At 42.9% G+C, this 13,306-nt stretch overlaps 1 protein-coding gene across 9 annotated transcripts in view; it reads left to right on the plus strand.

The window, feature by feature from the left end:
* The window catches only part of DEPDC5 (DEP domain containing 5, GATOR1 subcomplex subunit), a 40,931-nt gene that overhangs the window by 1,690 nt on the left and 25,935 nt on the right, over nucleotides 1-13,306 (plus strand). For 5 of the 9 annotated variants that reach the window (XM_069871395.1, XM_069871394.1, XM_069871399.1 and 2 more), the window contains exons 4-22: nucleotides 542-588; nucleotides 1,062-1,147; nucleotides 1,933-2,016; nucleotides 2,667-2,716; nucleotides 3,243-3,312; nucleotides 3,640-3,718; nucleotides 4,607-4,668; nucleotides 5,504-5,573; nucleotides 5,947-6,019; nucleotides 6,725-6,828; nucleotides 7,109-7,183; nucleotides 7,709-7,843; nucleotides 8,290-8,351; nucleotides 8,458-8,531; nucleotides 9,645-9,714; nucleotides 10,227-10,263; nucleotides 10,624-10,744; nucleotides 11,021-11,244; nucleotides 12,775-12,978. In XM_069871395.1, coding sequence (XP_069727496.1) covers nucleotides 542-588; nucleotides 1,062-1,147; nucleotides 1,933-2,016; nucleotides 2,667-2,716; nucleotides 3,243-3,312; nucleotides 3,640-3,718; nucleotides 4,607-4,668; nucleotides 5,504-5,573; nucleotides 5,947-6,019; nucleotides 6,725-6,828; nucleotides 7,109-7,183; nucleotides 7,709-7,843; nucleotides 8,290-8,351; nucleotides 8,458-8,531; nucleotides 9,645-9,714; nucleotides 10,227-10,263; nucleotides 10,624-10,744; nucleotides 11,021-11,244; nucleotides 12,775-12,978 — 1,727 coding nt within the window. The remainder of the gene's footprint in view (nucleotides 1-541; nucleotides 589-1,061; nucleotides 1,148-1,932; nucleotides 2,017-2,666; nucleotides 2,717-3,242; nucleotides 3,313-3,639; nucleotides 3,719-4,606; nucleotides 4,669-5,503; nucleotides 5,574-5,946; nucleotides 6,020-6,724; nucleotides 6,829-7,108; nucleotides 7,184-7,708; nucleotides 7,844-8,289; nucleotides 8,352-8,457; nucleotides 8,532-9,644; nucleotides 9,715-10,226; nucleotides 10,264-10,623; nucleotides 10,745-11,020; nucleotides 11,245-12,774; nucleotides 12,979-13,306) is intronic. The other 4 variants (XM_069871396.1, XM_069871398.1, XM_069871401.1 and 1 more) reach the window with 1 other exon arrangement.

The raw sequence follows: 13,306 nt of genomic DNA on the forward strand, positions 1-13,306 counted from the left end.
TAATCATGACAGGAACTATTCCTTAAAACTTGTGGAAATCCTTGTGTTTGCTGTTAATTTTTGACCTGTCGCAGAGCAAGAAGCCCTTGAATATGGAGAGGTGTGCTGTGTCCTCATTCTCTTCGTAGAGCTGCTGTTACCTAATGATAGTTCTTCTATCCCCTAGTATATCTTAGACAAAATTTAAACTTTCTGGTCACCTATAAAAACATAATCCTTTTTATACAAAGTCGTTCATCCTGAGGCCCATGTTGTAAAATTAGGAGTGTAGTTTTATGAGGTTCTGAGAAGTTCCTGTGTCACTTACTTTCCCATGTAGAATATTGTCTTCACCTAACAAGTACCACATAATCATAATTGGTGTAAAGAATAAGACAGGGCAACAGGCAGAAAGGTTGATTTGTGAGGCTTTCTAGGAAGTTTTAATGTTTCTCTTTAGCTTATCACATGCTCTGTGTTAATAAACAGCTTTCAGAGTGATTTAGAGGAGCGGGCTGTCGGTATTTCAATTTGCCTATCTGTTTTCTCTTTTGTGTGCTAGTCCCCTGCTTCTGCAAGTGAAGTCACTCAAGGAAGATTTGCAGAAAGGTAAAACTCTTGAGTCAAAATGTACATAGTGAAATTGCAGATAAAGACCCTGTGTTCGGGCCATACTTATGATTGACTAATGCGTGTAATTTAACCTTGTAACAAAATCAATGCTTTCTTCAGGAATGGAAGGATTAGAATTTTATCAGAAAATGTATAGCCAATTTAAAATCTACTTTTGATTGAGTAATGTAGGGTATGGCTTAAGCAAAATTGGCTTTTTAGTCTTACTTTTTGTTTCTGCATTCTCTGGCTAGCTTGAGCTCTTTTTTTCTTGCAGGAATTAATTCGGTCTTTTCTCTCCTGCTTTAGTTTTAATGACTTAAATTGGGCCATAGCTGAAAGAAGCTGTTTTGTTTTGCTGAGGCCCAAAGTATTTCATGACAATTTACCTGTTACTTTTGTGCTTGTAAACTGCTTGAAACGTTTTGGGATGTTCACTTCTTTGTTGCCCTTTCTCATTTCTGTGGCAGAAACGATAAGTGTGGATCAGACAGTGGCACAAGTGTTCCGACTGCGGCCATACCAGGATGTCCATGTCAATGTTGTTGACCCAAAGGTGTGTGGCTTTGCAGTTTTTTTCCATGTGTCCCTTCACTTAGCTCAAATTGGAGCCCTGTGAATTTCCACCTGCAGTAATACCGGGGGGGAAAAAAGGTGTTTATTTTTTATCGAGAGGTATTTGGCCTTTTTTTCTAGGAAAATGACGGCTGAGCTATTGAACTATTTGTGTGTTTGCTATGTGTCTATTCTCGCCCTACCATCCCTGCTTTCTTTTTAAAGTCCATGGATGAGCTTCAACACCATTTAATAGAAATTTAGGAATAACATTAAATTCCAGAAATTCAGGAAAACCAGGCAGAATGAAGAGAAGCGGTAAGTGGCTTAGTCAAAAGAAGAGCTGTGGCCTGGATTTGCATTATTTGACACCAGAGAGCTGTGTAAAAGAGGTGTCCCAGCTATCAAAAGAGCTTCAGTCAGAGCTTACGTTCAACACAGGACAGAAATCTGGAGGAAATGAGGCTTCCTTAATGGCATGAACAATGGAAGTAGTTTGTTTTACTTGTGCTTCCCATTTGCACTGAGACTTGAAGCACAGATTTAGTCCTTGGGCCTTTTCTGGTCACGTTGTGCAGTGCCTTGCAGCTCACAGGAGTTGCAGGCATGTGTGCAGCTTCGGCAGTTATTCTGAGGGTGCTTCCCTTTTATCTTGCATCTATTAGGAGTATTGACCCACTCTGGAGCAGCCCTGCGTGTAACGTGTCGTTCTTAAAGAACACATCAAAGCGTGCTACTCAGAAACAACCAGTGAAATCTAAGCCCTGCACTTCTTCTGTTTCCCAGGAGGTGACACTGGACTTGGTGGAACTGACCTTTAAGGACCAGTATATTGGGCGCGGGGATATGTGGCGGCTGAAGAAGAGTTTGGTAAGGCCATTGCTGTGGGGAGTGGAACAGATTATGTACCAACTTTTTTGCTTGCTCTGAAAGAAAATAAGTGTTTTAGAAAATACAGACGGCTCTGGGCAAGCCCAGCGTCAGCAGCTCCAGGAACCTGCCCTGTAAGCAGTACATCGGAGTAAGGGAAAAGGGTGTGAATGTGTTGCAGAAAATATTACTCCCCTCATTTTCTCCTCCCTTGCAGTAAAGTTCATTACTGCTTGGGGCACTGTAAATGCTGTTGGGAGTTCTTTTTTCTTATGTTCTGAATTACAATGATTTATTTCCTTTGGAAGGAATTGAATCCCAGTATTTTTCAAGTAGAAGTGTGCTAAAGCGTCCCTTCTCCAATAGTGTCACTTGATAAGCAGCTGTTAGAATTGTTTTGTTTCTGTGTCTCTGAAGTGCAGTCTTTGGTCCCTATAAGGGCAGTGAATGAGGCAAACAAAGCAAATAGAAGTTCCTGTATGATAAAAGCTATTTTCTTTTGTCTCTTCCAGAGGTTTTGTAGGCTGAGATATTAGATGTCCAGAGGTTTTTGTGGTTTTATGGCAGATGTCATGTGTTTGAATGTTTTTATGAATTTGTCTGCTCACTCTGAGCCTGCTCTTTTAACACCTGTAACTATTCTTTCTTAGGTCAGCACATGTGCATATGTCACCCAAAAAGTCGAATTTGCGGGTATCAGGTAAGTGCCTCCTCTGAGAGCTTATGGTTTCTTACGACTTTAGGTTGGTCGGATACTCTGAATTCATTAGAGAATCTTCTCTGAAAAATCCTTCACATTTTATTGTTCTCTTAGCACAGGTTCTTCCACAGGTTTCTGTCTGTGCCATGGACTTGGGAGGAGGCTTCTCTCTGATTTGGGGTGGGGGAAACTAATAGCAGGACAGCCAGCCACCCTTGTTGCCTCTGATGAATGCCGAAGGATTTTCCCTTTACCTCTTATAATATTCCCTCTCCTGAGATGTATTCTGTTGAGATGAGGGTTACTTTAGTTGCTGTTGAGGTGGCAAAGGGACAAGGGAACGTTCAGGCACAGAGGGAATCAGTTGTTTGACATCTTTTGGATTAAAGATCAGGTTTTAACCAAATAAACCTCTGCTCCATATTCAAGTCATCCTTGAATGCAGGTTTTTGGTACAACCCTTATTTTCTCCAATATCTGCCTGTAGGCTCTGCTTAGCAAACACTCTGCACTCTTTTTCTTGCAGGGCACAGGCAGGTGAACTGTGGGTTAAGAGTGAGAAAGTCACTTGTGGATATATCAGTGAGGACACCCGGGTAAGATTTCTGGGAGCAGGGGAAAGGAAGTTTTTCCATGCCTCTTCTTGTCAGGTGTGTTGTGAATCTGTCTTGCTTGCAGTTTTGTGCAGAGCATTTGAGTTGGCTGTGCTGTAGATTGAAGCATGGCAATAAATTCAGGAGAATGAATGACTAGTAAACTTGAAAGTCTTCTGCGCTGACAATTCTAGGAATTACTCAGGCTGTTGAAAAATTCCCTACGATGCAGTGGGCGCAGTCACTTAAATTGTTCTATAGTTAACCTCTGCATTTGGCCCTTTTAGTGAATGTACCTTGTTTGAAGTAAGAGCTTTCATTCCTTTGTAGGTGGTCTTCCGCTCCACTTCTGCCATGGTTTATATTTTTATCCAGATGAGCTGTGAAATGTGGGATTTCGATATTTATGGTACGTAGGTAACTGCTCTGCCTGTGAGTGTGGATGGCAGCAGTTGTCCTTCCTGCCCCTGCCAAAACACTGCCACTGCTGGTTAGTTCTACCACCCTTAGAGAGCTGCTGCACGATACCCTGCTTGGGCCTAGGCAGTGCTCTGAGGTGCCTGCTGTGCCCTCTTAGATCCTTGCTTGTAGTGTCACGCTTTTCTCTCCCAGCTTTTCCTGTTTACTGTAGAGCCTGTGTACCATTGTCTGAGTGATGAAATCAAGGTGATCAGCTGACTCTGAGCCTTGGAAAGGTTTTCTGTGGGTGTGAACATGTTTGGTGATGAGGGCCGGTGCAAGCCTGGGTGGATCTTAACCAGAACTGTATGGAAGCCCAGTACAAAGAGAGCCATGATGTTTTGGGTTTCTTGTTGGCCTAGTGAGGAAGCAGAAACCCCACCTTAGCTGAGGTGGAGTCAGCTGAAAGTATTAAAATTTCAGGCTTTAAGAATGAGTCACTTCTCCATGTCAGTGTCCTAGATTTTTTCTGGCTTTATTCTTTCCCAAAGCTTCCTCAGACCATGTGTTTAGGCATATGTAACTGGGCAGCTATTCAAAACTGAGCAGGGGATCGGTTGTGCATACTATGCCTAAGAGATAGTGCAGATGCTTTCCCAGCATGCTGCGAATTTGTTGGAAAATGAATTTAAAGGTCAGATTCTTTCAACAGTAGGATTGTCTTGTTTACATCCTCTGAAACATAGTCCTGTTTTTAATCTTTTTATCGTCTTTGCTTCATTAATTATGCACAGGGCTGTATTGATTCTAATAAAAGTAATTCTACTAGAATCTCAGGATTAAATAATAGTTAAAGTAACTGCTGTTATTTGATGCTTTGGAGATGTTTACTTTGCAGGGGACCTATACTTCGAGAAAGCTGTGAATGGTTTCCTTGCTGACCTCTTCACAAAATGGAAGGTAAGTAGCTGCTTGAGTCCACCGTGTTCTGAAAGAACAAGACAATGCCATCTGAATGAGCCCATTGATCTGCCTGTTTGAGGAAACTCTAGGCTGTGTCAGTGCTAAGGTGTGCAGGACTGAGAGGTGCCAAGGCAAAAAGAGTCTGAAATCCTAAATCTATAGCATCTTCACAAAGAACAGCTTACAGTGGGCCCCAGTATGAAGGAGACCAGGAGTGTGCCCAACAGACCTTCGTTGTTCTTTCTGTTCGTTGGAGTCCTGTGTGATGTATCTGCAGAGTGCCTGGTGTGCCTTTAGTACTGTGATACCATGTTGCTCAGACCAGGGCTTTCCAAGCTCCTTTTGGGGGAATGGCCAGTGTGTGTTTTACAGCTGAATTCCATGGTGTACATTAGCACTGTAACTGTTCTGTGAAGTTTTAACTTGTTATTTCTCTGGAATTATTAGGGGCATTTCTCTGAACAGTAACAGATAGGAATATCAAGTTGCCATGGGTAGGTATAAACAAATAGAGTCAACATTCTGTGTATTTTAAACTAAAATCTCGTATCTTGGCAACTGCAGAGAAGCGTTTCTGTGGAAACTGGTGGAGAGTGCTCGTGTTAAGTGTGATACAGCCTAGAAGTACGGGATCTTCAGGACAGAGCACTCCATTGTTTCACAGAGGCATGTGCAGCACTTGCGCAGATGTCTGAGTATGGCAGTCTGTCCTTATCCAGTTGCCTTCAGTCCTAGGTGTAAGGGGAATCGGGGGGTTGTTGTAAGTGTGTATACATGGCTTTCTACTGAATATGACTATTAAGGTTTTCTTTTTCATCTGTTCTTCTGACAGGAGAAGAACTGCAGCCATGAAGTGACAGTGGTTCTGTTTTCTAGAACATTTTATGAAGCAAAATCTATGGGTTTGTAAATTCTGTATTGTCACATTTGTGTTTTTATACCTGTCTCCTCCTCTCTTGAAAGTTGGCCCCAGGCTGGCAGTGACCTTTCCCTCTACTTTATGCCTGTGTCCGAAGTATTCCCTACCAAGCGCAGTGGCTACAAGGCCGTTCTTAGGAAGGAACTGCAGTAAAAGCCTTGTATAGAAGAATATAATGGCAGATTTTCCTCATCATACTCAAGCTGTCAGATTGTTTTAAAACCAATTTTAATATCGTGTAGGAGAGCTGATATTTCTCGAAGATTTTTTTGAAATGGAAATAACAGCTCCTTACTAGAGATGAGTCATTTCTATGCAAGAGCATAGGATAACAAGTGCTTTTGCTGCTATTTCAGATGAGTTTCCCGAAACGCATCGTGCGTCAATTCGGCAGGATCACGAGGGAAGATTTTACGAAGATTTTTACAAGTAAGTTCTTCCCCCGGTCCTTCCATCTCTTGTCTCACTATGTTTGTGAAACCCCTGTGGAGAACATTGTGGTATTGACTGTAGGACCTTTCAAGGAACTCAGGTAGTGAAAAACATCTGACAGAAGCTGGTGGTAAATGGATGAGTGGTCCCCACTGTCTCTGTGAGTGTACCCCTGTATTTGCTAAGCCAGTCTTCCACATGCAGGTGAATATTATGTTATCTGTGCTGTTTTGGAATTCACAATAAACTTTAAAGTTCTGTAATGTTTGGAGCAGTTTTTGCATTAGGCTTGGCTGTTTTGCAGAACTTTACGTTCTTGAGTAGTTCAGGAGCAGATGGTGCCATTGCCAAAACCACAGGTGTTCCCAGTTTGGTGCTGGAGCTCTTTGGATGGTCACAGTGGGTGCAGCTGTGGAAGCTGTCGTTTGATTCTGAACTTGGCCTTGTTAATGATCACGCTGCTTTGCAGGGCAGTGACTTTGTGTGACATATAATGTCGCTCACCTATTTTGAAGCAAGAAGTTAAACTCTTCTGTCTGGGGATGTGCCTGGCTTACCTCAGTAGCTGCCACAAGCAGGCAGTAGTGCTGATGTGCTGAAGAAATACCCACTTCTTTGTGCATTCGTTTTTCTGTAGGTTGTTCGTCCCTTCTCACTTCATCCCTTCCTTTCGTGATTCTCATTAAGTTGTGCTCATTCTAGAGTTGTGGTTCAAAATGAGAGACGAGAAGAGTGGACCTCGTTGCTTGTGACCATTAAAAAGCTTTTCATCCAGTATCCTGTTTTGGTGCGACTTGAGCAAGCAGGTATGATCCTAAGTTCCTCCTTTCCTGTGCTTATAGCCTTTGTTTTGTTTGTTGTTAGCTGTCTGTAAACTCTGGTTTCAGTTGGAAGCTGGTATGGTACGACTTGGTGCGCTCCTGGCTGAGTTATTTTGCTTGGCTCTTTCTGTGAGATGTACCAGTACCTATTTTGCCTGGAGTGATGGGATTTACCACAAATGCAGCTTTTATTTATTGATGTATTTAACAGCGAGTTTATACAGACACGATAATTTTTTCTTTTTCCTTCTGAACACTTGTCCAGAGGGCTTTCCTCCAGGGTACAATTCCACTTCAGCGCAAGGGAACTACCTGGAGGCCATAAACCTTTCGTTCAATGGTAAGTTGTGAACAATGGATAAAAATACACAGGGGAAGAGCCGTTAAAGCAGCTGTTCATGAGTAGGTGTAGAGTCCTGTTGCCTCTTCCTTAAAACTGAGAAGAGGAGGGGAATATTAGATTATTAGGTGGTTAAGTTATCATTTTCAGCCTCAGAAGAAGTTATCATGTGTATCTCTGGAAAACCAGTGGCTCTCAGATAGCTGAGTCTTGGGTATTTCAGGCTTCAGGAGCTATTTACAGGGTCTTGCATTTACAGGGTCTTACTTTGTCTTCTAGCTGTGTATCTGTATGAGAACCTCTTGGAGTAGAAATTGAAGTTTTAAATCGTGGAAGCATTTAAAGATCTGGTTAGATGAAATGTGATTTAGGTGAAGCTGATCCATCTCATGGATCCATCTCATGCTTGTGTATGCTTTGTGGGAACTCGTTTAATACTACTATTAATAAATTCATCTCACTTGCTCTGCAAAAAACTATCTAGCAACTTTTTCTTCTAAAGTATTCCCTAATTCCTTCCCTTAGTGTTTGACAAGCATTACATAAACCGCAACTTCGATCGGACTGGCCAGATGTCAGTGGTTATCACGCCTGGTGTGGGGGTCTTTGAAGTTGATAGACTCCTTATGATTCTGACCAAACAGCGGATGATAGACAATGGTAAATAACTATGCAGTTATTTATGAAGGCAAACATAAATATTCAGAAAAGCCGTAGCCTTTTCTTGCTATGAAAAACTACCTCTTGTAACTTGTGTAGTTTGGAAAGAAGGGTTACAGCTGGAAGACTTGTGTCCGTACTTCCTGTGGAAATGGGGATATTTTTAGAGAACTTCCAGGCATTTAATGTCTTCTGTTCATGATAGCACAGCACTTCATCTGTCCCATAAGGGGACTTGCATTAGAAGAAACTTCTTGCGTCCCCACTGGCACTATTAGTTGTTGGTAACTGTGCCATGGGACTGTTAACTACCATTTTCTGGTAGTTGCATCTTAACATCTGGTATGAATCTAAACTGGTTTTCAGTTCAAACTGGTGATCTGTTTTAGCTTAGTGTATCAGTCCTGCACCACAGATAGCTGAACTCTGCTGACCTTTGTTTACAGGAATAGGTGTGGACTTGGTATGCATGGGAGAACAGCCATTGCATGCCGTACCGCTTTTTAAGGTAACGTGTGTTTCTTTTCCCTTTTCTCTGCCCCTAGTAGAAACACTACTCATTTTGGGACTAGCTAGACATAACTAGCTGCTGTGCTTCTGCATTCTTCTTCCAGCTCCATAATCGCTGTGGACCTGGGGACTCCAGATTGGGTGATGACTACAATATTCCACACTGGATAAACCATAGGTAGGTGAACTTTGTCAGCCTTTGCTAAATGTTTGTACTTTATTTTTCTCTTTATAGTCTGTTGAATTTTCTTCTTTCATTTTTTCTTTTCCTCTTGTCTGCTTGTGAGGCAAAGACATATATTAGAGTAATCTTGCAGAGCTGTGGATGTTGGTGTTGGTGTATCAGAGGCAACAGGCAGTTTTCAGAGGAGAAGGTCTTGATCTTAAGCCCTCTTGCCCGCTAACTTAATTCTTGCCTTTAGTTGTGCTTGAAGGAAGTTGCGAAGCTAAAGAAAAAACATAATCACTTCAAGTAGATTGGTTATTAGTGAAAATAAATACATCCCAAATTAACAGTTATGTGTAGCGAAAATGTGAATAATGTGGATAAATGTTGGAGCAGCTGCAGGAAACGGAGGCTCAGTGTTACGCTGCTTCACTCCGGGACATGGTAGGTTTCCTTTCTGCTTTCTGTTAAACAGCTGTAATACACTCTTCTTTCTCTACCCATAGGGTTTAGGGCTCAATGACAATTGCCTCTCAGTCCTTGTTCGGCTGTAGGATTATTTTTTTCTCTCTCCTTTAGTACTTCATTTTGTCTGCGTGTATTAATTGGTTGTCTGGGCCAGTCATGGGTTGCTTGTACCCAGTGTTTTCGAGTGGCTGGAAGGCATCTGGTCTTTGCTGTAGGTGAAAAAGTTGTTTTAAGTCTTATAATAAAGTAGGATTTAGAAGATTTGGATGACAAGAAACAGATCTTAATGAATAAATTATTTCAAATGGGAAGACACCCTTATTTTTCAAGCAGCCAACGTGAGTCATTACTGTTATGTAAATGACAGACTCATGTAGACTGCACAGTGGTGTGTGGATGGTGAAAGTGCGTAGATTCTGTGATACCTTCCTGTAGAAGGAAGAAGAGAACTGGGGAATACAGGTGTTAGCATATAGGAAATGGTCTAGGCTCAGGCTGTGTGGGAAGTGAAGGCTGGTCTGTAAGGAAAGAGTCGCAGAGAGAAGTTTCCCCTTTTCCCAAGCAAGTAGCTGGTTTGTATTCACGTGCTGTCTGTGTAGCTAACCAACGATGTTCAATTCCTAGAATACAGCTGAGCCACTCTGTTTTTCCTTTCAGTTTCTACACATCTAAAAGCCAGCTCCTGTGTAATAGCTTCACTCCACGGATCAAGCTGGCAGGAAGGAAAGTAGGTTTGTTTCCCATTTATCTTTTCTTACTAGCTTGTCAGATACCTTTTCTCAGCCAAGCATCAGAACCTTTCTAGCCAGCATCACAACAGATCTAAGTTTCTGTGTTAAAAGGCAGTGAAGGCAAAGCTGTAATGACTGTGAATGAGGAACTCGTTTGTAGTGCTTTCCTTTCTAGAATGAAACTAGGTGAGAAATATTTTAGCCAAAGTGAAAATTGGGGTTTCATTCTGTAATGGAGAACTCCATGACAGGAAGAAAGGTGTTGATGAAGGTGTGGGTTTAACACTGGTTTGTGACCAAATATCAGTAGTTCATACTTCAGAAGAGGTCTGGCTGTCCTTCTGGGTCAGCAGGGAAAACTAACTTTAAGTCTGATGCTTGATCACACTGGGGGATATTTGCTTAAGACATGTTAACTGTGTCTTTTCTTTCTGTCTCTTCTCTTGCCCTCTCTTTCTCTCTTCCTTTTTTTTTTGTCACTTTACACTGGCTTCGTTGGACCCTCTAGCCTCTGACTGAGAAAGCGAAAAGTAACCGAGATGCCTGTGAGTAATTCTGTTCTGGAATGATCTATCCACTGACTCCTAAAGTAACACACAGATGTAGTAACACAATGGCACTTCAGGAAAAAACACTACCAATGGGACATCTGTTCGTACAGGGATTTATTTGTTTATTAGTTTAATGTCTTCGATGTATGGGGGAAAGATATTGGGGCCTCAGCAACCCTAATTCGGAGGCACCACCTTTGACTGCACAGCTCCAGCTGTTTTGTTCATGAGACTTTTGTATGCGATTTCTTTTGGAAGAGACGTTTTTCTTAGTGGTAAGAGTTGTATCCTTTTAACTTGCAGATCTTGAATGTTCTTGAGAAGGGGTCCAGTCCTATACGTTTTTTATTTCAGCATTAGGGGCTCCAAAAGATTCTGAGAATGCCCTGCCTATCCAGGTCGATTATGACGGCTACGATGCTCAGGTGTTCAGGCTGCCAGGCCCATCCAGAGCCCAGCGCTGTACCACTTTCAGGTGAGAGGCTGCGAGTGTACCAGTTCTAGAGTGCCTGCAGAATTGCATAAAGGCTCTTTTCAGAGCTGTTGTCCTGGAAGCATTTTAGTATTCTGTTCCTCTGTTGTATAGCGTACAGAAGTCTTAGCACCCATGTAGTCAAAAACCAGCAATAGCTTCCTTGTAGTCCTCTTCTGGAGTTTACCTGCCAAGTCTCTTGTGCGACGTAGGCTTGCTCAAGCCACTTGATAACACAGGGTTTAATATTAATACATCTTTCCTGTCACTGGATGCCAGCAGGTCTGTGAGGGAGAGGGAAAGTCGTACCAGGAAGAGCTCCAGTTCCTGCGATGTCTCGTGCAGTCCTTCCCTGCAGAGCCGCACGCTGCCCCCTGAGGAAGTGAGGAGCCAGGCTTCCGACGACAGCTCCCTGGGCAAGATCTCCAACATCCTGATGATCCCACGGCCTCATCTGCACCAGTATGAAGTCAGCAGCTCTTTGGGCTATACCAGCACTAGAGGTCAGCCGGAGGCAGATGGGGAAAGTACCTGAGGTGGCAAGAGGGGAGAGAGGAGATGGAAGTTTGCGTTGGCTGCTGCCACCCCAGCACAGGGGAGATGGTTCTTGTACTCATGCTTATGGTCCACCTTCTCTGCAGCTTCAGCTACAGTGGGGTGTGCGTTCTCCCTTTGTCCTTGCCCAAGTCCGTGGGGTTTTTTTAACTGACTTGTCCTAAATTGGAGTGTCCTGACACTGATTTGCTCTTTTCCCTTGTCTATTGCCTTTATTATTTGACTGCTTTCCCATGCCTGCCTGCAAATGTGAACAGGTACAAGTAGCTTCTCATTTTCCAGGTCACCTATAATCTATCAAATGAGGGTGGACTTCAGTAGTGAGCCCTAGGGACCTTGCTTATTACTTATCTCTGTAGGGGTTTATTGTCATTAAGTGTCACTTTCTGGAACCTTCCTTTTGACAACTGAACTCTCTAAATGCATTAGCAGTGCTGACAGTCTCCCTTTTTCCTTCTAATTTAATTTTGCTCTCAGACACTGTATGCTATCTTCCACCATCTTGACTTATTCATCAGTATATCATATTTCTCCTGCAATCGCTTGATCTTTTGTAAATTGTACCCCTGAAGGCTCTTTATGCTTTGTTTCATGTCATACTATGAAATACCTAATGCCGTATTTATCCTGTTACAGGAGTTGGATTTACTGGTGTGGAAGCGCTGTTGCAGTGTACCTCACATAGCATTTAGTGTTAGTGCATTTCTCTGCTGTCAGTTCATATACTTGTTTTTGGTATTTCTGTTGCTCCTTTTGTTTGAAGGATAGTCTTGTGACGAGGCTGAAGGTGTGCGTCTGGGTGGGACTATATGTGGAATAGGGCTGATGGGGAAGGACGAAATGGAGTGCTGGCGTTTTTCACATGTTCTGGTTGGCATTGTAGAGTGGTAAATAAGACCCTTCCTTCTCTTTCCGTGTGTTCGACAGAGTAAATGCCCCTTGATCATCTCGTTTGTTTCTTTCTCCTATTGCAAACTGCGCTTCTGTTCTCCATGGAGTAGTCGTGACCAGCTGCCAGCGTGCTGAGATCTTGTGTCCACTGTCTTTTGGAGATAATCCCTAACTTCAGTTGTCAAATCTGGGTGTTACAGAAATGCATCCATTGCTTGGTTGTACCTCCTGTTGTTTCTTTGGTTTTCTCCTTCGAGTTTCTTGTGTGTCAGTCTTCATTTCTTAGGAATTGTCAAAGCTCTGAGTAATTCTTCATAGTTGATTTAGCAAGTGGTTTCTTTATGGCTTCATTTAGCGTAAAGTGACACAGTATACAGCAGTGCTGTAATGGCAGGTGAAATCATATTCATTCTTGTCTGGATTCTTGTTTATGTTGTAACTTGCAGACTGGATTCAAATTACTTTCAGCTTCTCTCCCTGCCTACTCCTCAGCGTTCCTTATTCCCACTTACCCTGGGGAATCTTTGTATCCCCAGGTGACTCGTTTTCTGCGAGCTCTCAGGCTGACTTTAAGTTGTATTTTCCAGATGTCCTTGAGAACATGCTGGAGTCTCAGCAACGTGATTCCAGTGCCCCTGGGAGGTTCCACGTGGGCAGTGCAGAATCTATGCTGCACATCCGGCCAGGGGGATACACCCCGCAGCGAGCGCTTATCAACCCCTTTGCCCCATCCCGCATGCCCATGAAGCTCACGTCTAACAGGAGACGCTGGATGCACACTTTTCCTGTGGGTAAGTCTGCTTCCAGCCTACTGGATTGCTGTTACTTTTTCCTTGTCCAAGTGTTAATGCAACAAGAGAACCAGTGTGAACTCTGGCATCTGGAAGTACCTGGCGTTGTAGCAGAGGCTGAACCAAGTGTGCAGGCTTGATAAATCAGTTATCCCCTTTTGAAAAAACGACCACCAATTGGCTAACGTGCAGCAGCGGGCACTGCGGAACAATCTTGCAGTACATGAAGGCTGCTGAAGTGTTTCCTGACTATAATTTGGGTTGACTTTCAGAAGCTGGATTGTTCTCATATTTGTTTAGCGCCTTGTAAGTAGGTTCAGCATATTCT

Source organism: Phaenicophaeus curvirostris, chromosome 17 (assembly GCF_032191515.1).
Source record: "Phaenicophaeus curvirostris isolate KB17595 chromosome 17, BPBGC_Pcur_1.0, whole genome shotgun sequence".
NCBI classification, from domain to species: domain Eukaryota; kingdom Metazoa; phylum Chordata; class Aves; order Cuculiformes; family Cuculidae; genus Phaenicophaeus; species Phaenicophaeus curvirostris.